The sequence below is a fragment of the Chelon labrosus genome (assembly GCF_963514085.1).
Source record: "Chelon labrosus genome assembly, chromosome: 6".
Classification (NCBI taxonomy): domain Eukaryota; kingdom Metazoa; phylum Chordata; class Actinopteri; order Mugiliformes; family Mugilidae; genus Chelon; species Chelon labrosus.
Window position 1 is genome coordinate 29286846 of NC_140342.1, and position 27992 is coordinate 29314837.

The 27992-nt window shown below is 44.1% G+C and overlaps 2 protein-coding genes across 3 annotated transcripts; both read left to right on the forward strand.

Annotated features, from left to right (window-relative positions):
• The first annotated feature begins 616 nt into the window (after positions 1–616).
• On the forward strand, positions 617–27951 carry LOC311489717 (uncharacterized protein). 2 transcript variants are annotated; one of them, XM_084546930.1, is made up of 2 exons: positions 617–1022; positions 24869–27951. In XM_084546930.1, the coding sequence occupies exons 1-2, from the start codon at positions 851–853 to the stop codon at positions 27016–27018; spliced, it is 2322 nt and encodes a 773-aa protein (XP_084403056.1). In that variant the 5' UTR covers positions 617–850; the 3' UTR covers positions 27019–27951. The 2 variants fall into 2 exon arrangements, with proteins under 2 accessions (XP_084403056.1, XP_084403055.1); XM_084546929.1 differs by lacking the exon at positions 617–1022 and adding an exon at positions 7939–8344.
• Positions 2627–4905, forward strand: LOC311489731 (uncharacterized protein). The gene has a single exon (XM_084546952.1). It carries the CDS (start codon positions 2963–2965, stop codon positions 4283–4285), a length of 1323 nt encoding a protein of 440 aa, XP_084403078.1. The 5' UTR covers positions 2627–2962; the 3' UTR covers positions 4286–4905.
• Positions 27952–27992: the final 41 nt, after the last annotated feature.

The following is a 27992-nucleotide window of genomic DNA, read 5'->3' on the forward strand; positions in this document are numbered from 1 at the left end:
ATTGTTATTTTTTGTATATTTTTTGTATATAGCCTATTTTTCAGGGGCAGCCGTGGCTTACTGGTTAGCGCTTTGGGCTTGTGATCGGAGGGTTGCCGGTTCGAACCCCCGACCGGTAGAAAAGCGGCTGAAGTGCCCTTGAGCAAGGCACCTAACCCCTCACTGCTCCCCGAGCGCCACTGTAGCATGGCAGTTCACTGCTCCGGGTTAGTGTGTGCGCTTCACCTCACTGTGTGCTTTGTGTGTTCACTAATTCACGGATGGGATAAATGCAGAGACCAAATTCCTTGTATACACAAGTATACTTGGCCGAGAGACACTTAATCTTAATCTTTCAAAATTTTGTATTTGTTTTTTTTTGTTTTTTTTTGGCAACATTTTCCCTGTCTAAGTTGTCACAATATTTCTGGATATATATTTTTTGCTACTGTGACGTGGAAATTTAATAAACATGTCTTGTCTTATCTTATCTTATCTTATCTTATCTTATCTTATCTATATGAATACGAAACAATAACAGTGTCAGGGTGAATAAACTTAGTCTTCATTTCAAATAATATAGAAGTTAAATCAATCTGTTGATGTTTGTTTTGTCTTTGGGGAATGCAGAGTTAATATTCCTGCTAGAAAATGATGATATGATCCGAAATGAGAGATTTAAAAAGATAGCGGATAAAAATGTTGATTCTCCTCCTCTGTCGGACCTTTATCGTGGGACACCAGGCGGAAGTGGTTTGTTTTTTAAACTCCGTTAGTAGTGTTGTTGTGTTTCTGTGTTTGTGGACTGAGCTGGAAGACGGTTGTGTCGTGTCGTCGTGTCCAGATAAATATTAGAGCTGTTGAAGTAACAATGTCTTCAGCTGAGAGTTTGAGAGAGTTGATCATCGAGCGACTAACTGCTGCTGCTGAAGAAATATTCAGAGTCGTTGAAAGAACTGTCGTCCAGTACGAGGAAGAGATCGATCGTCAGCGCAGACTGCTGGATATCACCTGGAAACCCGAGATAAAGTTACACAAAACAGGTGAGTAGAATATGGCGGAGTGAAGACGCAAACTCTTGTGCTCCTCACCTATATCGAAATTCAATTCAACTCCCTGAAAAACAAATGGGACACCTCATTGTCAGGACCGGCCGACCAGGTTGCCTTCACCCTTCCCAATGTGGTGATTTTTATTTATTTATTTATTTTGTCCTTTTTGTGTGTGAAACGATTTTTTTACTATTTGACTCAAAGCTGAATTGAATTAGATGCATATTTCTGAGTGATATGAACTCATGGAAAACATTATTATTCAATAATTTATTTTTAATAGAAAATAACAAAATTAACAGAATAAAATAAACATCTTTCTTTAACAGAAACCTGTCCTACTTAACTTAAAACTGTATAAATTAATATAAAACAATAGAAAGCAGAACATTCCTCTTGTAATAGTGCAATAAGAAAAGTGTAAACAGAAAGTGTGAGGAAAAGTTGTTGCTTTGTTGTCTTCCGGTATCTTCTTAGCAAGCGACAGTACCTCGACCAATGAGGTGTTACACACTATTTTTGATTCTCACAGTATTACAGGACAAAGTGCGTCCCGTTTCAGCTCAACGTGGGCCGCGTACTTTAGTTTCTAAATATGAGGCGATTCCGTTTTTCACAGGATGGTTGGCAACCCTAGCCACTCTGGCAAAACTACAGAAGCTAGAGCTAACACCATCCCCAACTCACAACTCATCTGTGAAGATCTGAAGGGGATGCAAGCTCAAACACAGACCACCTCAAGTTCCACGGTCACTGACCACAAACAAATCAATAATACATTTGCTGAGTACTATGGTAAATTATATACATCTGAGTGCACCACCGGCCCTGTGGAAGCAGACTCTTTTTATCAGGTACTGAATCTACCCAGACTGAAGGGTACTTGGGGGTCTACTCTCAATAATCCATTGACAGTTGAGGAAGTCCGGCCGCCATTAACCACATGCAGTCTGGGAAAACACCTGGGCCCGATGGGTTCCCAGTGGAATTATTCAAGAGGTTCTCTAGCGAGCTTTCCCCATTACTTTTGAGTATGTACAATGAAGCCCTCTTGCACGGTCAGCTGCTACAAACATTGAGGCAAGACTCAGTTTGTCTAATTCCCAAAAAAGACAAAGACCCCCTTCGCTGTGAGTCCTACCGCCCATTTAGTCTACTCAGTGTGGATTGCAAGATTCTAGCAAAGAGCCTAGCCAAGCGCCTTGAGAAGGTTCTCCCAGCCCTCATTTCACCCGATCAAACAGGATTTATTCAGGGACGACACTCCTCCTCCAACACCCGTAGGCTCCTTGACATAGTGTACACCCAGTCGGAGTCCTGTTCACCTGAAATTATTGAAGCCTATTGTAGCCAGGGTTTCATTTTCGATACCCTTTCAAGATTCGGCTTTGGACCCACTTTTATTTCCTGGGTCAAATTACTTTACAGCACCCCCTTAGCCTCACTTTGAACAAATGAGGTACAATCAAGCTACATCTCTTTATACCGTAGATTGAGACCCGAGATGCACAAGGGTGTACATGGTTTTACTCTTTTGATAGGATCTGGAGGTCTATCATGCACATTTACTGAATCTGTGATTTGTATATGTGTTTAACTAAAATGTCAACAAACAAACAGAACAACTAGTACAGCTAACGCTACATGGACTGTTGCTACTCAGTGCTAGCTAACATGGATGTGGTTAGCCTAGCCACCGTAGCACATGTTTGTCACTGTGATCTGTCTTCACTGGTGTGCTACAAGAAACACTCAAAATACATTCTCCATGATTCACTAAACATTAACAATGGTTAGATCGGAAGTTCTTGGAAAAGGTCTGTTGTAGTGTGGACTGACTTTACTGGCTGCAGCCAGTGTGTCGGTGTTCCGTATTAAATTAACAGTTTAAATGTCACCTGGGTTTTCCTGTCATCACATTAGTAACATTTATGTTGTGTCTCTTTGTCCCTCCAGACCTCCCACAGCAACATGTCTGGACAGAGGAGGAGGTTCTCAGTGACCAGCAGCTCTGTAACCAGGAGAGGAACTCTAGTCTGGACCAGGAGGAACCAGAACCTCCACATATTAAAGAGGAACAGGAGGAACCAGAACCTCCACCGATGAAGGAGGACCAGGAGGAACAACAACCTCCACGGATGAAGGAGGACCAGGAGGAACCAGAACCTCCACAGATGGAAGAGGACCAGAAGGAACCAGAACCTCCACGGATGAAAGAGGAACAGGAGGAACCAGAACCTCCACGGATGAAAGTGGAACAGGAGGAACCAGAACCTCCACGGATGAAAGTGGAACAGGAGGAACCAGAACCTCCACGGATGAAAGTGGAACTGGAGGAACCAGAACCTCCACGGATAGAAGAGGAACAGGAGGAACCAGAACCTCCACAGATGGAAGATAAACTGCAGGAACTCTGCATCAGTCAGCAGAGAGAACATCTTGTAGTGAACCAGGAGACTGATTCCTTGATGGAGACTCCTACTGATGAGGAAACTGAGCTCAGTGAACCAGAAGCAAACAGTGACCAGCTCCTCTTTAACAACTCTCCCATGTCAGAGAGTCAGTGTGATACTGACACACGTAGAAAGTCTGTAACATGTGACGTCTGTGGAAAAACCTTTAAGAATGAATACACACTGAAAATCCATCGCAGAATTCATACAGGTGAGAAACCGTATTATTGTGAAACATGTGGGAAAACCTTCTGTCAAAGATATAATTTAACTATCCACATGAGGACTCACACAGGTGAGAGGCCGTATTCATGTAAAATATGTCGTAAAACCTTCAGAGAAGGATCTGCTTTAACTGTCCACATGAGGCCTCACAACGATGAGAAGCCGTATTCATGCGAAACATGTCGGAAAACCTTCAGTCAAAGATCTAATTTAATTATCCACAAGAGGACTCACACAGGTGAGAGGCCGTATTCATGTGAAACATGTGGGGGAACCTTCAAAGAAAGATCTGCTTTAACTATCCACATGAGGACTCACAAAGATGAGAAGCCGTATTCATGCGAAACATGTCGGAAAACCTTCAGTCAAAGATATACTTTAACTATCCACATGAGGACTCACACAGGCGAGAGGCCGTTTTCATGCAAAACCTGTGGGAAAATGTTCAGACATCGATCTGTTTTAACTGACCACGTGAGGACTCACACAGGTGAGAAACCCTATCCATGTAAAACATGTGGGAAATGTTTTAATACAAGTAGTAGTTTAACTTCCCACATGAGGACTCACAGGTGAGGTGTGTGATGAAATCCTTCTGTTATTGACAAATTTGACCAGGATACCATAATCTGTATTCTTTCCTCTTGTCTGTCTCTCACACATAAACACACACCATCTTCCTCTCTGTCCTCTCAACTTGAGATAAACCAGCCAGATGGCAGTCATCAATAAGGGACACATTCCTGCAGTGACTTGACACTAGTTACCTTTAAGATCAACTCATATCTTAATCTGTATGTTTTAATAGTTTAAATGGGTTTAACCCAGATAATAGTCTGCATCAATTGTTTTCATGTGTTTGGGTGGAAATCTTGTTTTATATTTTTATTTTTCACAGAGTCACTGAGTTATAGACTTTCTTAGTTAATGCATATTATGTCTATGTTTCTATTGACTGAAATAGTTATGACCTTTTAACTTGTTTTATTTGACCTTTATGTTAACATTAAAGACATTTTCACCAGCAGTCATCATTCACTATCAGAGAAACAAGGAAAACTGTTTTCATTCTGAATATGTGACAGTAAGAAACTTCACTAAAGAATAAATGTTGAATTTCTTTTCAAATAACTTGTGTGCTTGTGTTTTTTATGAAGTGACTCAAATGTAGGCTACAAGGTGGTTTCTTTTGGACTGAGGTCAGAACTTTGTGTTGGTCATTCCTATACTTCGACTTTGTTGTCCTTGAGGAGTATGCTTGGGTCAGTGTCCATTTGGAAGATCCAAAGCAAGCTCTAACTTCCTGGCTGACGTTTTGAGATGTTGCTTCAATTATCCACACAATCTTCCTTCCTCATCTATTTTCTGAAGTGCACCAGTCCCTCCTGCAGCAAAGCACCCCCACAACATGATGCTGCCACCCCTATGCTCCATGGTTAAGACGGTGATCTTGTCTTACTGGCTTTCTCTTCCAATCAAGTTTTTAAAATGATTTCATTGATAATCTCACCTGACTGTTCACTTCTGTCTTTGATGCGTTATTATTGGGGCTGTTCAGTGGAGTGTTTTAGAGACTTCTACCGTCTTCGTCAAGCCAGCCAATCAATACTTCAAGATGCTACATTGTCTTATTGTTCATCATCTCATGGTAAAAAGTGGTATTACAAGGCTAGCACTAGCTAGCGAGCATGTGAAACAAAATACATAAATATATTTGTGAACTCTCATTGGAGGTTTCATAGCAAACTTTCCATGAAATCAGAAATCAGACATATTCTACCAGGATCCAAACTCTCAACTCTCACAAATGTTTGTGGGAGGTTTTCACAGTTTCTCAGCTGTGTGGATTCTCACGTTTCAATCACTGAGAAGGCTGTAAATCTTTTTCCACAGGTGATTCAAAGGTCTGACCTCTTACCTATAGAAGTGAGAGCTTTCATAAAGACATTCCCCACATGTTGTAAGAATGCAGCATCTCACCTGTGTGGACAGTAAGAAGGCAGTAGCCTTTTCCCACAGCTGCAACAATGGTATGGCTTCTCACCACATGTAATATGGTAATGGTCTTGCATATATGAAACAATTGCTCTACCCATAGGTACTCAAATCACATTACAGTCACAATGACAAACCCCCCTATTGGTTCACACAAGTGCCAAGCAATGGGAGCAACTCTGGGTTTAGTTTCTTGTTCAAGGGCACGCCAGCATGTGGTCCATCATGTACCAAGGATTGAACTGCTAACCCTGTGGTTTGTGGGAAAACCTGCTCCACTGCCACAGCAGCCCAATATACATGATCTACATGAGACTACATTTTGTCTTTTATTTGCCATAACGTGGCGTCTCACGTGTGTTTACATGTGTTGTGTCCTTTCTGATGAACGAGAGAAATACTCTGACGTGCACAGTGTAGAAACAGGTTTCCCTGAACAATGAAATTCTTCTTGCTGCGATTTTGCCACACTGTGTGTTTCCATTCATTGGTTAGTTCATTTAAACCATTCTGCAGCACGGCTTTTCAAAATAAAATCACTTCTCTTGATGTCCCACTGTGAAGGTCCAGTAGTAGCATTGAGTAAACGTCTATAGCCTATGAGTCTTGAATTAAAAAATTAAATTAAATAAAATTGTTATTGTGCTGTAGACTTTAAACCATGGACTGTATACAGAAAACAATTATATATTTCTATATGAATATGAACCAATAACAGTGTCAGGGTGAATAAACTTAGTCTTCATTTCAAGTAATATAGAAGTTAAATCAATCTTAGTACAACACTTTAAGTATTTAGGAATTGAAATATTTCCTTTTTTAAATCAGATTATTAAGCATAACTATTCATCTGTCCTGAATAAGATCTTAAGGTACATGGATCGGTGGATTGACCTCCCTATGTCTATCCGAGCCCGTGTCTCTATTGTTAAAATGAATATTCTGCCCCGGATCAATTTCGTAATCTCTATGGTTCCTTTTCCCCCTCCATCTAATTACTGGAGCAAGCTCCACTCTGTTACCTCCAAATTCATTTGGAACCGGAAGCGGCCGCGTCTGAAATTGTCTATTCTCCAGAGAAGGAGGGAGGATGGCAGCTTGGCCGTCCCAGGATCCACTTTTTTCTTTTATTTACAGCTAAGGTCAGCGCTTAGAGCACATGGCGTGCCCTGGCAATATCCTTTACCTACCCACCCACGCCGAGATTTATTCACTAAACAAAACAGAGCTAAGGGTATAGTATCCAAACTGTACCATTTTTTGCAGGTAACAGACCTTGTTTCACTCCCTGTGGAAGGGGGGTCTGGAGGAGAGATTGCCCAGACCTAGTTCAGGATTTTGATTGGGACGCGGTGTGGTCCAGCATTCATGAAGCATCTCGTAATCCAGATCATCAGCAAATTCACTTTAATTTCTTACACAGAACGTACCTCACCCCGGTTAAACTCCACCACATGAAAATTATTAATGAGCCTTGTTGTAATCTGTGCTCATTGAAAACCCAGGGCACATTTATTCACATGTTCTGGGACTGTCCTCCTGTTAGACAATTTTGGGGCAACGTTGCATCCAAACTATTTGATTTGATAGATGATACAGTACCTGTAACTATATGTGTGCTGATTCTAAATAATCTGTCAATCCTCAATATTTCTAAACTCAAAAAGAGAGTCATCTTTGCTGGACTGACAGCAGCTAAGAAAATGATTGCAACTCGCTGGAAACCACCTCATTCTCTGTCTACTCAGTCTTTGATTCTCTCTCTTTTGGACGTCATATACATGGAGCTTTCAACAGCTCGGATTAACGGTGCTACTGAAAGCACCCTTAACACTTGGCGTAGCACCGCTGACTCTTTGAAAAACATGCTCTAAATTGACTTTCCCACTGTCTCTCTCACCTCTTATTTAGCCCTTCTAGATGTTAAGTCCCTTCTGTCTTGTGTATATATGTCTGTATGTACGTTTGTATTTTTTGTAGGTTGTGTATGCACCTTTTTTTTTTAAATTAATTTATTTTTTATTTTGTTTTTTATTGTCAATTATTTCACTGTGTTCTTTCCCATGACACGTTCTTCTTTCTTTGAGAAGCCATTCTAATAATATTGTATCTCCTGAAATATTTTTGTTGGACTTTCTGTAAATGAAAATAGAAATAAAAATTTGATCGCAAAAAAAAAGCAGTTAAATCAATCTGTTGATGTTTGTTTTGTCTTTGGGGAATGCAGAGTTAATATTCCTGCTAGAAAATGATGATATGATCCGAAATGAGAGATTTAAAAAGATAGCGGATAAAAATGTTGACTCTCCTCCTCTGTCGGACCTTTATCGTGGGACACCAGGCGGAAGTGGTTTGTTTTTTAAAAGCCGTTTGTAGTGTTGTTGTGTTACTGTGTTTGTGGACTGAGCTGGAAGACGGTTGTGTCGTGTCGTCGTGTCCAGATAAATATTAGAGCTGTTGAAGTAACAATGTCTTCAGCTGAGAGTTTGAGAGAGTTGATCATCGAGCGACTAACTGCTGCTGCTGAAGAAATATTCAGACTCTTTGAAAGAACTGTCGTCCAGTACGAGGAAGAGATCGATCGTCAGCGCAGACTGCTGGATATCACCTGGAAACCCGAGATAAAGTTACACAGAACAGGTGAGTAGAATATGGCGGAGTGAAGACGCAAACTCTTGTGCTCCTCACCTATATCGAAATTCACTTCAACTCCCTGAAAAACAAATGGGACACCTCATTATCAGGACCGGCCGACCAGGTCGCCTTCACCCTTCCCAATGTGGTGATTTTTTATTAGGGCCCGAGCAATGAAGTGCAGGGGCCCAACGGGGCCATGCAACGGAGTTGCAAGGACCCTTTTGTTTTCGTACTGTTTATTATCTGTGCCGATGCACTGGCTCGGCACAGATAATAAAAATATATTACTATTGCTCGCGTTTATTATTCTTCCTTTTTTTTCGGTTCGCTACTCCTCCCAGAATTCTTAAGAAAAAATAGACAAGCTGTATATCCAGACGTGCGCCTTAATCGGGACAAGTGTGCTATGACTTTTCTAAGCGGTTCTTCCAACGGGGCGAGAATAATCGGGCAAAAAGCGGGCGTTTCGTCCCATTGAAATGAATGGAGAAGCCCGAAAAAAGCGGCAACATTCCAAAATGTCCTCCTTCGCTTTGCCGAGCGATTACTCGGCCGTGCTTCGGAGTAGAAAAATGATTGGAAGTTTGTACGAGGCACGTGAAGTGTAGCTTTTTAGTCCTGAAAACGGCGTTTCGATAGCCTACTGTTAGCCGTTCCTGTTCGGCTCCCAGACCGTAGTCGGGAACGTTAACGTGCATTTATACCATGGTCTGGGTGAATACTCGATTCTGATTGGCTGGAGGGTGTGGGTTAAAAAGTGATAATGTACACCTAGGAAAGACGTTCCGTCAAATTGCCTGATGACAGTTCTAAATTATTGCGCTGGCTCAAACGCTAGATGGTAACCATGGCAACGGAGACTCAACGTTATTTCACAGTTTATTCATCGCAAAACAGACAAAACATGAGTAATTTTATCATTTCTTTTAACTTATTTGGTGAGTTTGACAACTTTGAAGACTGGAATGCAGCAGAAGGAAAAGACAGAAGAGAATATGAAAAGAAAAAGGGGAAGCGACACAAGGAGGTGACACCGGAGGAATTGAACGAATTAGAGGATGACAAGGACGAGATAAACACAAAGAAAACGATTTAGGAAACTATCTGTGAACTTTGATTCTTTGAAACAAAATTTCGCATCATTCTCTGGACACACACAAGTAGCACTGGCCTTCTGAAATGATACTTCGTATCACATAACGTAAGGTTAAGCCATCATCTCACTTCCCATCACTGATCAACTGCTGCGGTCGGGTCGCTATGGCCAACGCCTGCATACATGAGATATTAAATGGTGCGCTCGACTTGTAAAAATAAAAAAACGCTCACGATTTTAACTCTAAAACACGTTAAAGTATTATTAATTGATTAAATATTTATTTCTTTCGTAAGTGACCATGGTATAAGCGGGATAATGCCCTTCGAGGTGTCCATTAACAGAAATTAATGGACTTCGCGGAAGCAACCGTCCTCCGCTTCGCGTCGGACGGTTCACGCCTCCGCGTCGTCCATTAATTTCTGTTAATGGACACCTCGTCGGGCATTATCCCTTACATATATTACAGTAGAGGGAAATAAATCCTGAAAAGAAATGAACAGCCATGGTCTAGGCTATGACTTATTACAAACTCTAAATTAGCAATCAGCCAAATTACCAACTTAACTTCTCTGTTTACTCAACAAATTACTCTTAACTAATAGAAATAGCACAACTACATATTTCAGTTTTAAACACAGTGGATGCGGTAATCAAGGCATTCTTCTCAAGTTTTTTTTCTTTTTTTTTTAAAAAACGTATAAAAGTAACAGTTAACTTAAACAGTAACAAACAGCTGCCCCTTTTTTTTTAACTTAAATGCTCAATTAAACTGAAAAACTGTCCAAAACTCTTGCACTCAGTGAGCCACCCACTCGCCATACTTGGCTGGTGGTCTCCGCTGGCGGCTTGGCCTTTGAAAACGATGGCTCTCATAATGTTGTTCCTCCACGCCACCCCCACTATCCTCGGTGTCCCACGCAGGGACAGGGTTCAGGTGAGGAGAGGTGGATGGGAGTGAAAGGTCTGCAGCTGGATCTGATGAGGTGCAGCTGGGGGCTTCCTCAGCCTCCGCGGTGGAGAACAGCTGGGACAGACCCAGAACAGGGTCGGCAGGATCCTCGTCCAAATCTGGGGGTAACACCTCCTCTGGTGTCCAGCTCCGGGCCTGCTCCAGGGCCCAGGTGTTGTCCAGTGGGTCGCAGCTGCGATAAGGCTTCAGCTGATTATGGTGAACCACTTTAACTTTAGCCCTTGGACCTTTCTGGATACGATACACCAGATCATCCAACTGTCCCAGGATGAAGTAGGGTCCTTCATACGACGGCAGGAACTTCCTGACCTTGTTCTGTATTTTCTGGGTACCCTTTATGAGGTACCACACAGCATCACCAATCTTGGTACTGTGTGCGGCAGCAATTCTTGTCATATTGCCTCTTTGCACGTTCCACAGACTCACCCAGTGCATCTCTGGTGATTTGGTGTGCCAGCTCCAGCTGTTCTGAGGTGCTTGACATACTCTGGGGCTGAAGGGGCGGTGTCGGGGTCCGGAGGCAGGCCGGCCACCAGATCCACTGGCTCGCTCACTTCCCGGCCGAACATCATGAAGTTGGGCGAGAACCCAGTAGCACTGTGCTTTGTTGCTCTGTAGGCCATGACAGCATAAGGGATCATGAGGTCCCAGTCCCAGTGGCAACGCTCAGCTGTTGTTGCCAGAATCTTTTGCAGGGTGGCATTAAATCTTTCAACTTGGCCATCGGACTGAGGTCGGAATGGTGTGGTGTGCGTCTTCTCGACACCAAACAGTGTGCACATTTTCTGGAAAACCTCAGACTCAAAGTTTTGGCCTTGGTCACTGTGCAATGTCTGTGGTACTCCATAACGACACACCCACTCTGAAGCGAGCCACCGTCAGCCACCGTTACAGCCTTGTCATTGGACAGGGGAAAAGCATCCACCCATTTGGTGAAATAATCCTGTATCACAAGCACATATTGTTGCGCTCAGTCTCATTCAGTGGCCCCATAATGTCCAAGGCAACACGCTCCATTGGGGCTCCCACTCTAACAGTACCCATGGGGGCTTGTGGTGTCTTAAGTGGCCTAGCTTTGGACGCACAGCTGGTACAGGTGCCACACCAGACAGCAACAGCTTCTCTCATCCGGTACCAGAAGTATCGGGTCTGCAGTCGGGCTACTGTGCGCTCCACACCGAAATGCCCACCAACCTGCCCCTCATGCATCTGTCTCATGACATCAGGCCGGAGGACACAAGGCAGCACCACTTGTGGGTAAAACTGGGTGTCGTCCAGGCAGTAGAACCGCCTGACCAGTATTCCATCACGGATGTAAAGCCGCTTCCATTGGCTCCAATAGGTCTTTGTGGCTGGGCTATATGGTGACACCGTTACCCATGGGGGGCGCTCTTTGCTAGCCTCCATCCATGTCTTGATAGATGCAATATCTGGATCAGCTTCCTGGGCCTGTCGTAGCTCCTCCAGGGACCAGCCGCAAAACAGTTCCGTGTTATTTGTCCTAGTAAGGTAGATTCTTGCAGGCGGCTTGAAATTGTCTGTGTCAGCAGGGAGAGCTTCGTCCACCCCCACTAAACTTACTGCTGTGGAAGCTGGTTGTCCATCTACCCCCACTAGACTCGGCATCACCTGGTTGATATCAGTCCAACTCACACTGCACAGCCTTATGTCTGACGTTCACTGGTTGAGGAAAGGGGTTTGGCAGATTACATGGACATGACTGGCGGCAGGGTCTTCTGGAGAGGCTGTCCGCGTTGGTGTGCAACCAGCCAGGGCGATGAACGATCTCAAAGTTGTACTCTCCGACTCTCTCGAGCCACCTAGCAAGCTGTCCTTCAGGCTCCTTCATTTTTGTTAGCCACCGAAGGCTGCTGTGGTCGGTACGGACAATAAAGGGCCGCCCCAGGAGGTACTGCCGGAAATGTGATGTAAATTCCACCACGGCTAGCAGTTCCCGTCGTGTGGTGCAATAGTTCTGTTCAGTCTTGGATAGTTTGCGGCTCCCATAGGCTAGCACACACTCCCTGCCCTGCTGAGATTGGGAGAGGATGGCACCAATGCCAACATCGCTTGCATCAGTGTCCAATATCATGTTGCCCTGGTCGAGTGGGTACCCCAAGACTGGTGCAGTGGTTAGCAGGCACTTGAGCTTGTTGAACGCCGCCTGGCATTCCTCAGTCCACCGAAAACGGGCCTGTTTCTTTGTCAGGTCATGGAGGGGCTCAGCTATGGAGGCAGAGTCTTTCACAAAGCGACGATAGTATGATGCAAGGCCAATGAATCAGCGGACCTCGTGGACTGACGATGGTGTGGGCCACTCCTGCACCTTCTGGACCTTGTTGGGGTCAGTGGCCACACCATCCTCTGAGACAGTGTGCCCTAGGTAGGCTACCCGGTGGCGGAAGAGAAAGCACTTGGCAGGCTTTAGTTTCAGGTTGGCCTGGTGAAGACGGTTGAAAACCTGGCCCAGCCGCTCCAACATCTCAGAGACATTCCGGCCTAGCACAATAATGTCGTCCAAATAGACCAGGCACGTCTCCCACTGCATGCCAGCCAAGACGCGGTCCATCAATCGCTGGAATGTTGCAGGAGCATTGCACAGTCCAAACGGCATAACGTTCCACTCAAACAGTCCATTTCTGGTGCAGAAAGCTGCTGCTTTGCGTGCTCTGAGGGTCAGTTCGACCTGCCAGTAGCCGGAGGCGAGGTCCAATTTATTGAACCACTTGGCACTGGAGAGGGTGTCCAGGGTGTCCTGGATGCGAGGCAGCGGGTATGCATCTTTAATGGTACAGTCATTCAAGGCTCTATAGTCCATGCAGAGGCGGTATGTACCGTCCTTTTTACGTACCATCACAATGGGCGATGCCCAGCTGCTGTGGCTCCGGCATGCCAGTCCTGCTTTCAAGCTCTGCTGTATCTGGTGGTCAGCACTTTGTTTCTCACACGCCATCCGGTGTGGTGGCTGCTTGACTGGGATGCCTGGCCGGGTTATGATGTCATGCTGCACCAAGCTGGTGTGGCAGAGGTCATCCGGACCGGTGGAGAACACAGTGTTGTAGGTACACAGCAGCTGTGCTAGCTGAAGCTGCTCTTCTCTGTTAAGCTCAGCGGAACTCTGGGTGTAAAGCTCCTGCAGGTGCTGGGGAACAGTGGGGGGGCTGCTAATGGTTTGTTCAGGCTGAGTTGGGGTCTTTGTAGATGGCAAGGCTTTAGCAGGCTGGAGAAACCCTGCAATTGCCCCTTCTTTGATAGTTACGGATGTGCTTCCAGGGTTGAAAAGGCGGAGGGGAACAGTTTTGAGGGGCTTAGCTTCCACCAGGATGCGTGCAACAAGCACTTTGTGTTTCTCTACGAAGCCCTTGGTGGGGTTCAACAACACCTCCCCTTTAACAGGTTCCCTGTAGTGAACGTTGCCTCGTACCAGGTATTCTTGTCCAGCCTCCAGCACCACAGTCCGAGCCACTCTCACTGCATGCGTCTTTGGTTTGGTTTGTGAGCGGAAATAGGGCACTTCTTCCCCAAATAGCACAATGCGGTGGTTCCCAAAATCAAGGCGTGCTTGAGCTTGAATCAGGAATGGATGGCCTAAGAGAGCCTCATCGCCGGCTATGTTAGCAACCAGGAAATGCACGCTCACCTGCCAGTTGTTAACGTGTACAGGAATATAAGCCTCACCAAGCACGGGGACGTCACCAGGCCCAACACCAAGCAAAGTCTCTACCTCTGATGGCTGCAGTGAAGGCCGGACATTCGGATGAATGGCATTATAATGGCACAGGGGCATTACACTTCTCCATGCCCCACTGTCCAAAACAGCACACACTTCCAGTTCATACACAAACATGTTAGTGCTCATTTCTTGACATTGGGCTTTAAGATGGAGCACAGCAGACTCTGGGCTTTCGGAGAAGGTTGTTGAGGTTTGAGCTCTGAAGGGTTTCCTTGGTGAGGGGCAATTTCTCTTCATGTGACCCAACCCTGAGCAATTGTGACAGCGAATCTCCTCACTTTTATCTTTTTGGCCCTTCCATTTACGTGGTGGATGGCTGGAGCTGGCAGACTCAGGCTTCCAGCTGGCCACTGGCGGTGCTGCACCCGCCTCAGCTCCCTCTGTCACAGCTCCCTCTCTGATTACAGCAGCACGGGGCCTCCGTTCAGCCATGCTGCGTGCCCCTGACTACATGAGGTTAGTGACATGTAACGCTGCCCGCTTGGTGGTTTCATGACAGCGGGCGATGTCATAGGCTTGCGCCAGTGTGTGTGTGGCCGTTGTTCTAACAGTTTCTGTACAATTTCTGCATCGCCTACAGCATTGGTGAAAACTTCAACGCCTATGGCATCCTGCTCGGTCTCTGTCCTGTCACTGTAGGCTACTGACACTTTTCCATATATGTCATCTCTTAACACATGGAGAGCCTCACCCAATCGGCGAACACGCTGTCTCAGTTCAGTAGCCACTGCGGCTGCATGCTCTGACGAAGGGCCGTATGCAGTCTCCATCTCCTCCACCAGACGGCTGTAGTCCCACCGTGCAGACCGAGGATTTCTGTGGATGATTGCCCCTGCAGCACCCACGAGACAGTAATTCAACTGGACAGCCATAGTCTTTTCCGATCAGTACTTAGCCTTGGCGCAGCTCTCAAACCGGTGCAGAAACTCTTTCCATGGAGTGGTGCCATCATACTGACCAGGACGTAGAGTGGGGACTCTCTCTCTGTTGTCGTAGTCTTCCTCACTCTCAGATGAAGGCTGGTAGCGTGCACTGTGAGGCTGACACGTGTCTTGGCCCTCTCACAATTGGTGGATATGTCCTTTAACCGTTCAGTCTGGCTATGACACCGTTCTGGTGAATTATTATTATCATTTCTCCTTGACTTTCATTTACTGCAGTTAGTGTCATGAAAGGGTTAGAGTGGCTGGTCACGTTATAAGAAATGTTCTTGGCAGTATAGCGGTGGTTAGCGGCAGCCATTTGTATTTCTTTACTTCTTGGCCAGGTGCAGTAAACAATGAACGTGGCTAATTGTTCCGGCTTATCTCGCCGTTTTTCTCTCTTTGCTCACCACTGTTGTTCCGTTAAATGTCAGAGAGTCCCTTCGTGGCGCCAGTGTTAGCCGTTCCTGTTCGGCTCCCAGACCGTAGTCGATAAGCACAGGGGAGAGTTTCCTCCAGGACAGAAGTTGATGCTAACTTCGGGGCTAACCCCCCTTACTTCATCTCCAGCAGTGGCAAGCAACATACACGGAAGCTCCCTTCTGTCTTTGAAGAAGTGACAGCCTTTATTAACCAACACTGTGACATGCACTGTCCATTTATTGCTAACTTCGCTAACCAGTCTCACTGTTAACTGCCCTTCACCGTTACCCTCGCTCACCCTCGCTCTACCACAAACACACAAGTCACAGTCGCAAATGCGCACTGTAGTACCCCCCTTAAAGGAGCCATGCTACCCTTATAACACTACCTTTTACGGTTTGGTCAGGGTCGCACTCTAACTCGCACTCTAACTTCAGAGTTTTGTCGAAATTCTGTAAAAAAAAAAAAAAAAAAAGTTCAATCTCACCAGGGGGCCACAGTTTTTGAGGTACAGAGATAAAAAATACATAAAAACGTAGGGATTTTTGTTGGCTTTCAGATGCTGTGGGTTTTATTTGTTCTAAAACGACCACGGCCACAATTTACACAGTACGCGCGTGGGAACAACACTAAATTGTAGAGGAAAGACGGCTGATGCTCACAATGTGTTCGCTTTCTCGATAGGACTTTTAGTTTTTGATTTATGAGCATTTGTTCGGAGGGCAAACCGCGGTCCGCGCCAATCAGCGAACAGTTGAGTGATGACGCGGAACTCACATGCCGAGTTGCTTGTAGTCCAGCGAAGCTTGTAGTTCAACAGCATAGCAACAATGGCGACGGCGCACAATATACGTCATTACCAAACGTTGCTGATTGGTTAAGGGAACTCCAATGATTTTAAACCTCAAAATAAGCATCCGCCCATTACGGAGACAGATTCCTATTATATTGGGCCAGACTAACGTGCCAGACCGAAATCAAATTTCGGGCAGAAACGTAGGATGGTAACGACCAGGCTAGTGGCAACGGCCCTGACGAGCAGACTCAGCACAAGTGCACACAGAAGGCTGAGGGAGACAGAGGGAGACGATCTGCCAAAACATTAGAACACACCATTACTGCAGTACTGTAGGGGGCCAGAACCTGACACTATGACCCCCCCCCCCCCCCCCCCCCCCCCCCGCGCAGACAGGGGGCAGAAAGACGTCTTTTCAGAGAATGTTGATAAAGGAGGAGGACTGAATCTTTGCGTGTTTTGTTTAGTAGTAGTAGTAGTCAAAATGCCAAGGAGTTGTTGTGTTGGCTGCGCTAAAAGAGCCAGTGATGTGTGCCAGATGTTTAATATTCCTAGGGGGAATCATACTTTTGCAAAAAACCGGAGGAGGTTATGGCTTCAGGCCATAAAAAGGGCAGATTGGGGTCCAGATGGTGTTTTTTTTTTTTTTAGAGCTATCTTAATTCTCTATCTATGAGTTTAAGTTAGCACTGCATGCTCGTCCATGTTCACGTTCATTCATGTTAAAGTTTAACAAAGTTGTAAACAAAAGACGTTGCGTTCAGTAAATCTGTTCGTAGCAGGCTAGCAGCTAGTGTAGCTAACTAGCTATCACGTTTGCGAGTGCTAATGTTGTTATAGCATGCCAGTTGGATCATTACTTCGGAGATATCCCCTTTCAACTTAACTACAGGTTGTATTTTAATACTTAAAACACGAAATATGTAAACATTAGCCAACATATCTTAGCAAGTAGCCTGCACGTCAACATATCTTAGCATAGCCTGCACGTCAAATGACAAAGAGCTCGAAATCTACAAAAAGGTAAATTCAGCTAAATGTTCAAGATATGTGAGCAAGCCAGGTAAGCTCTGTGACTAAAGAAAAATGAAGGGTTCTTAACTTTAATTTAAAAGTAAAATCGGGCTGTCCGATTGATGCCGCTGTTAAAATTGGCTACGTTTTACATTACCCGCCTAACATGATAATTATAGCCATACATATACAGTAACATTGCAAAATTAAAGATGGACAAACGGATCCAACTAAAATCACGTTTTATTGAGTCTGCAGTTGTGCATTTATATACAAACAAAACAAAAAAGCTTCAATACTTCAATACTTAAGATTGTTGTCGTAGGGGACCAATAAGTCAGTCTGGCTTTCTGCCCCCTGGATGCGTGCGCACCCAGTAATGTTTGTAAACAGGAAACCCGTCTATAGTTTTCCTCCAGCTGATCCAGACAGACTGCAGTGACGTCCAACATGAGACGAAGAGCTGGACTAACAGGACAATTTGAAGGTCTTCACTTCATCGCTGATTCCTTGTTACAGCCTGGACGTGTTAAGTTTAATATTGATGTTTTTCTAAATGTAAGACTGTGCCGTAAACTGTTAAACTATTGCTCAGATAGCAGTAATGACTTTTATTATTAAATGATTATGATTAACGATCAATTATTATGATTTGCTCGTTCTTTGTCTGGGGATCCTAGTGAGGACACCCCTCTTAAAGGTGGGGGTGTGACGATCCCTCTCACTCTCTTCCTTATTTGATGCTGGTTTTCAGGTGGAGCTGGGAGGGGTCTGCTGCATGTACCTGTCGGTTTGTAGAAGGGCATAAAGGACGACCCTTCTCAGTGTCTCTCTCTCTCAGCCAGGCCTACTGCATCCTCATCAAACTGTTTGGTTTGTTGTACCCTCCAACATGCATGACATCAAACTCACACCCATCCACTCACTTTGTTGCAGAGTGATGTGATATAGTATGATGTTTTTCTTAAAAAATTATTTACCACGCACACTTTAAACTGGACGGCAGCATCATCGGCACAGTCAAAATTTCCACAGAAATTTTCTAGTTATTATTATTATTTGTCAGAAACTTTAGAAAATTCCATGCATGTCGAAACATGCATGACAAGTCCTGAAAATTCGCCCGAAAAATTTAATGTAAGGGCCTCGAGCACGGGCATGGCAAAATGGCTCTGTAGCGCCATCTACGGACCAGACCCTGAAGCCCGTTGCGTCTAAAAATCTGGAAATATGTCACATATATGTAACATCCCAGGACACACAAAAAAGTCAATTGGAGCCATATTCTAAACCCAACAGGAAGTCTGTTATTTTGATAAAACTGTGAAAAGTGGACAAAAGTTTTTTTCATAGGGTGTGTAAATCAGGCATTAAACCTTATCAGATTGACTTCAAAATTTGGAAATAGGTTGTCGAAAGAAAGGCGAAGGAACCTGACAAAAGTTTTTGACTTTTTGTCGAAGTGGCGTGGGTGTTCTGACCAAAATTTGGAGTCTTACTGTCTTGCTGATTCCATCATTATTTCAAGTAGTGTGGAAGTAGTAAATATTGAATTGCACAGACTGTGCATTGTTACTCCAGTGTATCCCCAGAGAACTGCACTGACCCCATCCTTGCCGGTCGCCGATGGGCGTGGGGTGCGAGGGCCTGTTCAACGCTGCTCGCAGCTTTAATTATTATTATTATTATTATTTGGTGTCTTTGGAAAATTCAAAGCATATCTAAAAATGCACGAAAAGTCCTGAAAATTTGCAGAAAAATTCATTTGCCTGACAAATTTTATTGTATAGGGGCTTCAAGCATGCGTGATCAGCCCCAGAAGCCTGTTGCGTCTAAAAATCTGGAAATATGTCACATATATGTAACATCCCAGGATGCACAAAAAAACTCAATTGGAGCAATATTCTAAACCCAACAGGAAGTCTGTTATTTTGATAAAACTGTGAAAATTGGACAAAAGTTTTTTTTCACAGGGTGAGTAAATCAGGCATTAAACCTTATCAGATTGACTTCAAAATTTGGAAATAGGTTGTCGAAAGAAAGGCGAAGGAACCTGACAAAAGTTTTTGACTTTTTGTCGAAGTGGCGTGGGTGTTCTGACCCTTAAAGTTTCATGACGTGCCATGAAACAGGAAGTTGCATTAAACATGCTTTAATTCAGTCCTAAGTGCATCAAACTTTACAGTATTGTTAATGGTCCCTAACTGCACACATCCATATGTCAATATTCATGCAATTATTGTAGCGCCACCTATTGTGAACAGGAAATGTCTGATTTTGCCAAATGTCTGTAGTGTGACCCGCTGTTACTGTCAGGGTGATTGGATTCTCTTCAAAGTTTGTCAGGACAGACTAATGGCCGTCGTGATGATTTACTGCGGAAATTGTGAGTTTTCGTTAAACTCTGGGCCTGTTGTGGTTGTGAAAATGAAATGATTCACTGTCTTATTGATTCCATCATCATTTCAAGTAGTATGCTACTTTGTCCAGCAGATGGAGCCATTGCTTATGTTAACTGAAGCATTATAGATGAACACTGTGTGTGTTGTTAAGTTCCTCTTAAGGAAATTATAAAGTTGCAATGATAATGTGTGGTGACGAGGGTAGTCATTTTGATTTCATAAAGATTGAAAAATCATGTGTATGCAATGGTGATATGATGTGTGATATAGTTAAATGTATAGATGTTGAGATGTTATTGAGTAAGTGCATTAATGAAGACATCGCTGTAAAAGTGTATTAGTTTTATTTACAAGAATAAAGTACAATAAATATGAAGTACTCAAACAAAGAGTGCATTTTGTACTGTTATTTGTTCCTGTTGGTGCAGTTAGTCAGACTCCGACAACTCAGGTGCATCCTCTGTGTCAGGAAGCTCCAGGAAGATGGAGTCTGGGATACCTGCAAGACAGTTTATGCATTATTAGTTCCAGAAGAAGGTTCAAGATTAATGCAGTCAATAGTTTTAGGGGTGGATCACATTTGATGAGGATATGACTAGAAATGTGCAATAAATTGAATAAATTCAAGGAAAATAGTGTTGTTGGGACATAGATGTATTCGGTATTGGCGTGTGGATGTAAGTGTGGATAGTATTATTTAATAAGTTGTAATGAATAAAGTTGTGTTAGTAGTAGTCATGTAAGCCTTTAGCACTTACTATTTTTGCACAAGCAGTTGTGAAGGCGTTCCTCCAAAGCATCGTGCGTTGTTGTAGTTAGAAATAGTGCTAGATTGCTGGTCCATTATTTCTGTTTTTATATTTAGAGCCTTTTGTAGGGCATGGTGTTGGCGGTCTTGTTTCACCAGTAGGCTGCTGATCTTATAACAAAGTTTCATTGTTGTAGTTGTCTCTTGGTGCTGTTTGAGGGTCCATAATGGAATACTAGAAGGAAATATATGTATTAGTTATTCACAGCAGCAGATTTACCAGTACATTATGCACAGATAAAAAAGAATAGTACTTACAGATAGCAACTGGCTTTGGCGAATTAATGATGATATTTCTGGGTTGTTTGATGATGGGAATTTTGTTGGTGATGGTACTGTTACAGGTGTTGAGCATTCTGCAGAGGCTGGTGATGGGTGCAGTGCAGTGTTGTCATCATTGTGGTTACTGGAGGTGACATATATGGTTATTGTGGCAGGTATAACAGGAAGGAGGGCAATGTCTGCTACCCCTGAAATGATAGTTGTATACTGTAGCGCCACCTATTGAGAACAGGAAATATCTTATTTTGTAGTGTGACTTGCTGCTACTGTCAGTGATTGGATTCACTTCAAATATTGACAGTCCAGCAGATGGAGACATACTATTTCTCTCTGGTGGCTGTCTGTGAGTGTACGTATGTGTGTGAAACTGTTTTAACATACTTTGATGCCACAGAGAGAATACATTCAAAACAGCCAGTACTTACAGCTGTCACAGATGATTTGCTCTGACAAATATTGAATTGCACAGACTGTGCATCGTGCCACGGTGCATTGTTACTCCAGTGTATCCCCTGAGAACTGCAGTGACCCCGTCCTTGACGGTCGGCGACGGGCGTGGGGTGCCAGGACCCGTTCAACACTGCTTGCAGCTTTAATAATTATTATTATTATTATTATTTGGTTCTTTGGAAAATACTAACGATGACTAAACATGCACGAAAAGTCCTGAAAATTTGCAGAAAAATTCATTCGCCCGAAAACTTTAGCCGAGTAAGGGCCTCCTGCACGGGCGTGGCAAAATGGCTCTGTGGCGCGATGTACGGACCAGCCCCTGAAGCCCGTTGCATCTAAAAATCTAGAAATATGTCACATATATGTAACAATCCAGGACGCACAAAAAAGTCAATTGGAGCCATATTCTAAACCCAACAGGAAGTCTGTTATTTTGATAAAACTGTCAAAAAGTTTTTTCGTAGGGTGTGTAAATCAGGCATTAAGCCGTATCAGATTGACTTCAAAATTTGGAGTCTTACTGTCTTACTGATTCCATCATTATTTCAAGTAGTGTGGAAGTAGTAAATATTGAATTGCACAGACTGTGCATTGTGCCACGGTGCATTGTTACTCCAGTGTATTCCCTGAGAACTGCAGTGACCCCATCCTTGACGGTCGGCGACAGGCGTGGGGTGCGAGGGCCCATTCAACGCTGCTCGCAGCTTTAATTTTATTTATTTTTTGTCCATTTTGTGTGTGAAACGATTTATTTTAACTATTTGACTCAAAGCTGAATTGAGTTAGATGCATATTTCTGAGTGATATGAACTCATGGAAAACATTATTATTCAACAATTTATTTTTAATACAAAATAACAAAATTAACAGAAGAATATAAATATCTTTCTTAAACAGAAACCTGTCCTGCTTAACTTAAAACTGTATAAATTAATATCAAACAATAGAAAGCAGAACATTCCTCTTGTAATAGTGTAAACAGAAAGTGTGAGTAAAAGTTGTTGCTTTGTTGTCTTCCGGTATCTTTTTCGCAAGCGACAGTACCTCAACCAATGAGATGTTATGCACTATTTTTGATTCTCACGGTATTACGGGACAAAGTGCGTCCCCTTTCAGCTCAACGTGGGCCGCGTACTTTAGTTTCTAAGTATGAGGCGATTCTGTTTTTCATAGGATGGTTGGCAACCCTAGCCACTCTGGCAAAACTACAGAAGCTAGAGCTAACACCATCCCCAACTCACAACTCATCTGTGAAGATCTGAAGGGGATGCAAGCTCAAACACAGACCACCTCAAGTTCCACGGTCACTGACCACAAACAAATCAATGATACATTTGCTGAGTACGTTGGTAAATGATATACATCCGAGTGCACCACCGGCCCTGTGGAAGCAGACTCTTTTATCAGGTATCATTAACCACATGCAGTCTGGGAAAACACCTGGGCCCAATGGGTTCCCAGTGGAATTTTTAAAGAGGTTCTCTAGGGAGCTTTCCCCATTACTTTTGAATATGTACAATGAAGTCCTCTTGCACGGTCAGCTGCTACAAACATTGAGGCAAGACTCAGTTTGTCTAATTCCCAAAAAAGACAAAGACCCCCTTCGCTGTGAGTCCTACCGCCCATTTAGTCTACTCAGTGTGGATTGCAAGATTCTAGCAAAGAGCCTAGCCAAGCGCCTTGAGAAGGTTCTCCCAGCCCCCATTTCACCCGATCACACAGGATTTATTCAGGGACGACACTCCTCCTCCAACACCCGTAGGCTCCTTGACATAGTGTACACCCAGTCAGAGTCCTGTTCACCTGAAATTATTGTAGCCTATTGTAGCCAGGGTTTCCTTTTCGATACCCTTTCAAGATTAAGCTTTGGACCCACTTTTATTTCCTGGGTCAAATTACTTTAAAGCACCCCCTTAGCCTCACTTGGAACAAATGAGTTACAATCAAGCTACATCTCTCAAACGCTCCACCATCATCCCGGTTCCCATGAAGTCCCCTGTCACAGGATTAAACGACTATAGACCAGTCGCCCTGACATCTGTAGTCATGAAATCCTTTGAATGACTGGTGCTGGCCCATCTGAAGGACATCACGGATCCCCTGCTAGACCCCCTGCAGTTTGCTTATAGAGCAAACAGATCAGTAAATGATGCAGTCAACATGGCTCTCCACTACATCCTGCACCACCTAGACTCTGCAGGGACCTACGCACGGGTCCTATTTGTGGACTTCAGCTCTGCATTCAACACCATCGTCCCGGAGCTCCTCCACCACAAACTGTCCCAGCTCACTGTGCCCGCCTCCACCTGTCGGTGCATTACCATTTTCCTGACTGACAAGAGGCAGCAGGTGAAACTGGATAACTTCACATCCAGCACCCGTTCCCTCAGCACTGGCTTCCCCCAGGGATGCATTTTCTCCCTTTACACTACTGACTCCACCTCAAGGGACCCTGCAGTGAAACGCCTGAAGTTTGTCCATCATTGGACTCATCCGGGAGTCTGCATACAGAAGGGAAGTGGAACAGCTGGTCCTCTGGTGCAGTCAGAACCACCTGGAGCTAAACCTGCTCAAAACTGTGGAGATGACACTGGATTTCAGGAAGAGACCCCCATCAACCCCTCCTCTCACAGTACTCGAGGACAGTCCCTACAGTAGAGTCATTCAGGTTCTTAGGGTCCACAGTTTCACGGGACCTGAAGTGGACCTCCCACATATACTCTGTAAGGAAGAAGGCCCAGCAGAGGCTGTACTTTCTGCGTCAGCTCAGGAAGTTCAACCTGCCTCAGGAGCTGCTGATCATCTTTTACAATGCAATAGTCCAGTCTGTCCTGACCACGTTTATCACTGTCTGGTTTGGATTTTCCACCAGACATGACAGGGACAGACTGCAGAGAACAGTCAGGTCTGCAGAGAGGATCATTGGTACTGACCTTCCCTCCATCCAGGACCTGTACCGGTCCAGGGTCAGAAAGCGGGCCAGTAAAATCTCCACAGACCCCTCACACCCTGGTCACAATCTGTTCAGACTCATCCCCTCAGGCCGGCGTTACAGAGTGCTGTACGCCAAAACCACCCGCCACAAGGACAGTTTCTTCCCCCGGGCTATTGAACAGAGTGTGAGACCATCGACATGAACAAACAATAACTCTGCACTGCTGTACATAATCACTGTACAAAACCCTGGTTTTGGTGTACATATCTGCTCTTATTCTATATTTTATGTGTACAGGTTGAGATTTATTTTATTTTTTCTTTAACTACTTGTATGTGCATATACGTGGACATTAAAACTGATTCTGATTCTGTTTCTGATTCAGATGCTACTCAGTGCTAGCGAACATGGATGTGGTTGGCCTAGCCACTGTAGCACATGTTTGTCACTGTGATCTATCTTCACTGGTGTGCTACAAGAAACACTCAAAATACATTCTCCATGATTCACTAAACATTAACAATGGTTAGATCGGAAGTTCTTGGAAAAGGTCTGTTGTAGTGTGGACTGACTTTACTGGCAGCACCCAGTGTGTCGGTGTTCTGTATTAAATTTACAGTTTAAATGTCACCTGTGTTTTCCTGTCATCACATTAGTAACATTTATGTTGTGTCTCTTTGTCCCTCCAGACCTCCCACAGCAATATGTCTGGACAGAGGAGGAGGTTCTCAGGAACCAGCAGCTCTGTAACCAGGAGAGGAACTCTAGTCTGGAACAGGAGGAACCAGAAGATCCACAGATGAAAGAGGAACCGGAGGAACCAGAACATCCACAGACGAAAGAGGACCAGGAAGAACCAGACCCTGCACAGATTAAAGAGGACCAGGAGGAACCAGAACCTCCACACATGGAAGATGAACTGGAGGAACCAGAACCTCCACAGATGGCAGAGGGCCAGGAGGAACCAGAACCTCCACAGATGGAAGAGGGCCAGGAGGAACCAGAACCTCCACAGATGGAAGAGGGCCAGGAGGAACCAGAACCTCCACAGATGGAAGAGGGCCAGGAGGAACCAGAACCTCCACAGATTAAAGAGGAACAGAAGGAACGAACACCTACACAGATTAAAGAGGATCAGGAGGAACCAGAACCTCCACGGATGAAAGAGGACAAGGAAGAACCAGAACCTCCACAGATTAAAGAGGACCAGGAGGAAGCAGAACCTCCACAGATAAAAGAGGACCAGAAGGAACCAGAACCTCCACAGATGGAAGATGAACTGGAGGAACCAGAACCTCGACAGATTAAAGAGGACCAGGAGGAACCAGATCCTCCACAGATTAAAGAGGACCAGGAGGAACCAGAACCTCCTCAGATTGAAGAGGACCAAGAGGAACCAGAACCTCCACAGATGGAAGAGGGCCAGGAGGAAGCAGAATCTCCACAGATAAAAGAGGACCAGAAGGAACCAGAACCTCCACAGATGGAAGATGAACTGGAGGAACCAGAACCTCGACAGATTAAAGAGGACCGGGAGGAACCAGATCCTCCACAGATGAAAGAGGAACAGGAGGAACTCTGCATCAGTCAGCAGAGAGAACATCTTGTAGTGAAGTTGGAGACTGATTCCTTGATGGAGACTCCTACTGAGGTGGAAAGTGAGCTCAGTGAACGAGAACCAAAAAATTACCAGCTCCTCTTTATCATCTCTCCCATGTCAGAGAGTCAGTGTGATACTGACACAGGTAGAAAGTCTGTAACATGTGACGTCTGTGGAAAAACCTTCAAGAATGAATACACACTGAAAGTCCATCGCAGAATTCACACAGGTGAGAAACCGTATTCTTGTGAAACGTGTGGGAAAACCTTTATTCAAAGATCACATTTAATTGTCCACATGAGGACTCACACAGGTGAGAGGCCGTATTCATGTAAAATATGTGGTAAAACCTTCAGTCAAAGATATGGTTTAACTAAGCACATGAGGACTCATACAGGTGAGAGGCCGTATTCATGTAAAATATGTCGTAAAACCTTCAAAGAAGGATGTGCTTTAACTGTCCACATGAGGACTCACAAAGATGAGAAGCCATATTCATGCGAAACATGTCGGAAAACCTTCAGTCAAAGGTGTCAATTAACTGTCCACATGAGGACTCATACAGGTGAGAGGCCGTATTCATGTGAAATAGGTGGGAAAACCTTCAGAAAAGCATCTGGTTTAACTCGCCACGTGAGGACTCACGCAGGTGAGAGGCCGTTTTCATGTGAAATATGTGGGAAAGCCTTCATAGAATTATCTGGCTTAACTAAGCACATGAGGATTCACACAGGTGAGAGGCCGTATGCATGTGAAACATGTGGGAAAACCTTTAGAACGGCATCTCGTTTAACTGTACACATGAGGACTCACACAGGTGAGAGGCCGTTTTCATGTGAAATATGTGGGAAAGCCTTCATAGAATTATCTGGCTTAACTAAGCACATGAGGACTCACACAGGTGAGAGGCCGTTTGCATGTGAAACATGTGGGAAAACCTTCATTCAAAGATGTACTTTAACTATCCACATGAGGACTCACACAGGTGAGAGGCCGTATTCATGCGAAACATGTGGGAAAACCTTCATTCATAGATTTCATTTAACTGACCACATGAGGACTCATACAGGTGAGAGGCCGTATTCATGCAAAACATGTGGGAAAACCTTCAGTCATAAATCTTTTTTACCTATCCACATGAGGACTCACACAGGTGAGAAACCCTATCCATGTAAAACATGTGGGAAATGTTTTAATACAAGTAGTAGTTTAACTGGCCACATGAGGACTCACAGGTGAGGGGTCGTCCTCCTGAAACAGCTGTGGGGAAAAACATCTCTGGGAAGACGAGCTTGTAGAAAACATGTCAGAATTTGTTCAGTTTGAATGTTGTGGCAGACATCTGATCTAATTATTCTCTGAGATGAGGTTAAAACAGATAAAAGGAGACACCTCTCTCTCTGACTGGGACGACCATCTAACAGGACAGGGAGAAGATAAGACAACCAGACTGTGTTTTAATGGCGACAACTGAAAGAACATGGCTAACAAAACAACTCTTCCAGAGACTGCAGTACCATGTATAGAAACTGACAATGTATCAGTGTGATGAAATCCTTCCGTTATTGACAAATTTGACCAGGATACCATAATCTGTATTCTTTCCTCTTGTCTGTCTCTCACACGTAAACACACACCATCTTCTTCTCTGTCATCTCAACTTGAGATAAACCAGCCAGATGCCAGTCATCAATAAGGGACACATTCCTGCAGTGACTTGACACTAGTTACCTTTAAGATCAACTCATATCTTAATCTGTATGTTTTAATAGTTTAAATGGGTTTAACCCAGATAATAGTCTGCATCAGTTGTTTTCATGTGTTTGGGTGGAAATCTTGTTTTTATATTTTTATTTTTATTTGACACAGAGTCACTGAGTTGTAGATTTACTTAGTTAACGCATATTATATCTACTCAATGTTTCTATTGACTGAAATAGTTGACCTTTGACCTTTTAATTTGTTTTATTTGCCTTTTATGTTAACTTTAAAAGACATTTTCACCAGCAGTCATCATTCACTATCAGAGCAACAAGGAAAACTGTTTTCATCCTGAATATATGACAATAAGAAACTTCACTAAAGAATAAATGTTGAATTTCTTCTCAAATAACTTGTGTGCTTGTGTTTTTTTATAAAGCAACTCAAATGTAGGCTACAAGGTGGTTTCTTTTGGACTGAGGTCAGGACTTTGTGTTTGTCATGCGTATACC

Excerpts from the sequence above, each read along its gene's own strand:
- LOC311489717 (XM_084546930.1), top strand. The coding sequence starts at position 851 with ATGTCTTCAGCTGAGAGTTTGAGAGAGTTGATCATCGAGCGACTAACT. Across the intron at positions 1,023-24,868 it reads GATAAAGTTACACAAAACAG|ACCTCCCACAGCAATATGTC; the intron begins GTGAGTAGAATA and ends TTGTCCCTCCAG.
- LOC311489731 (XM_084546952.1), top strand. The coding sequence starts at position 2,963 with ATGTTGTGTCTCTTTGTCCCTCCAGACCTCCCACAGCAACATGTCTGG.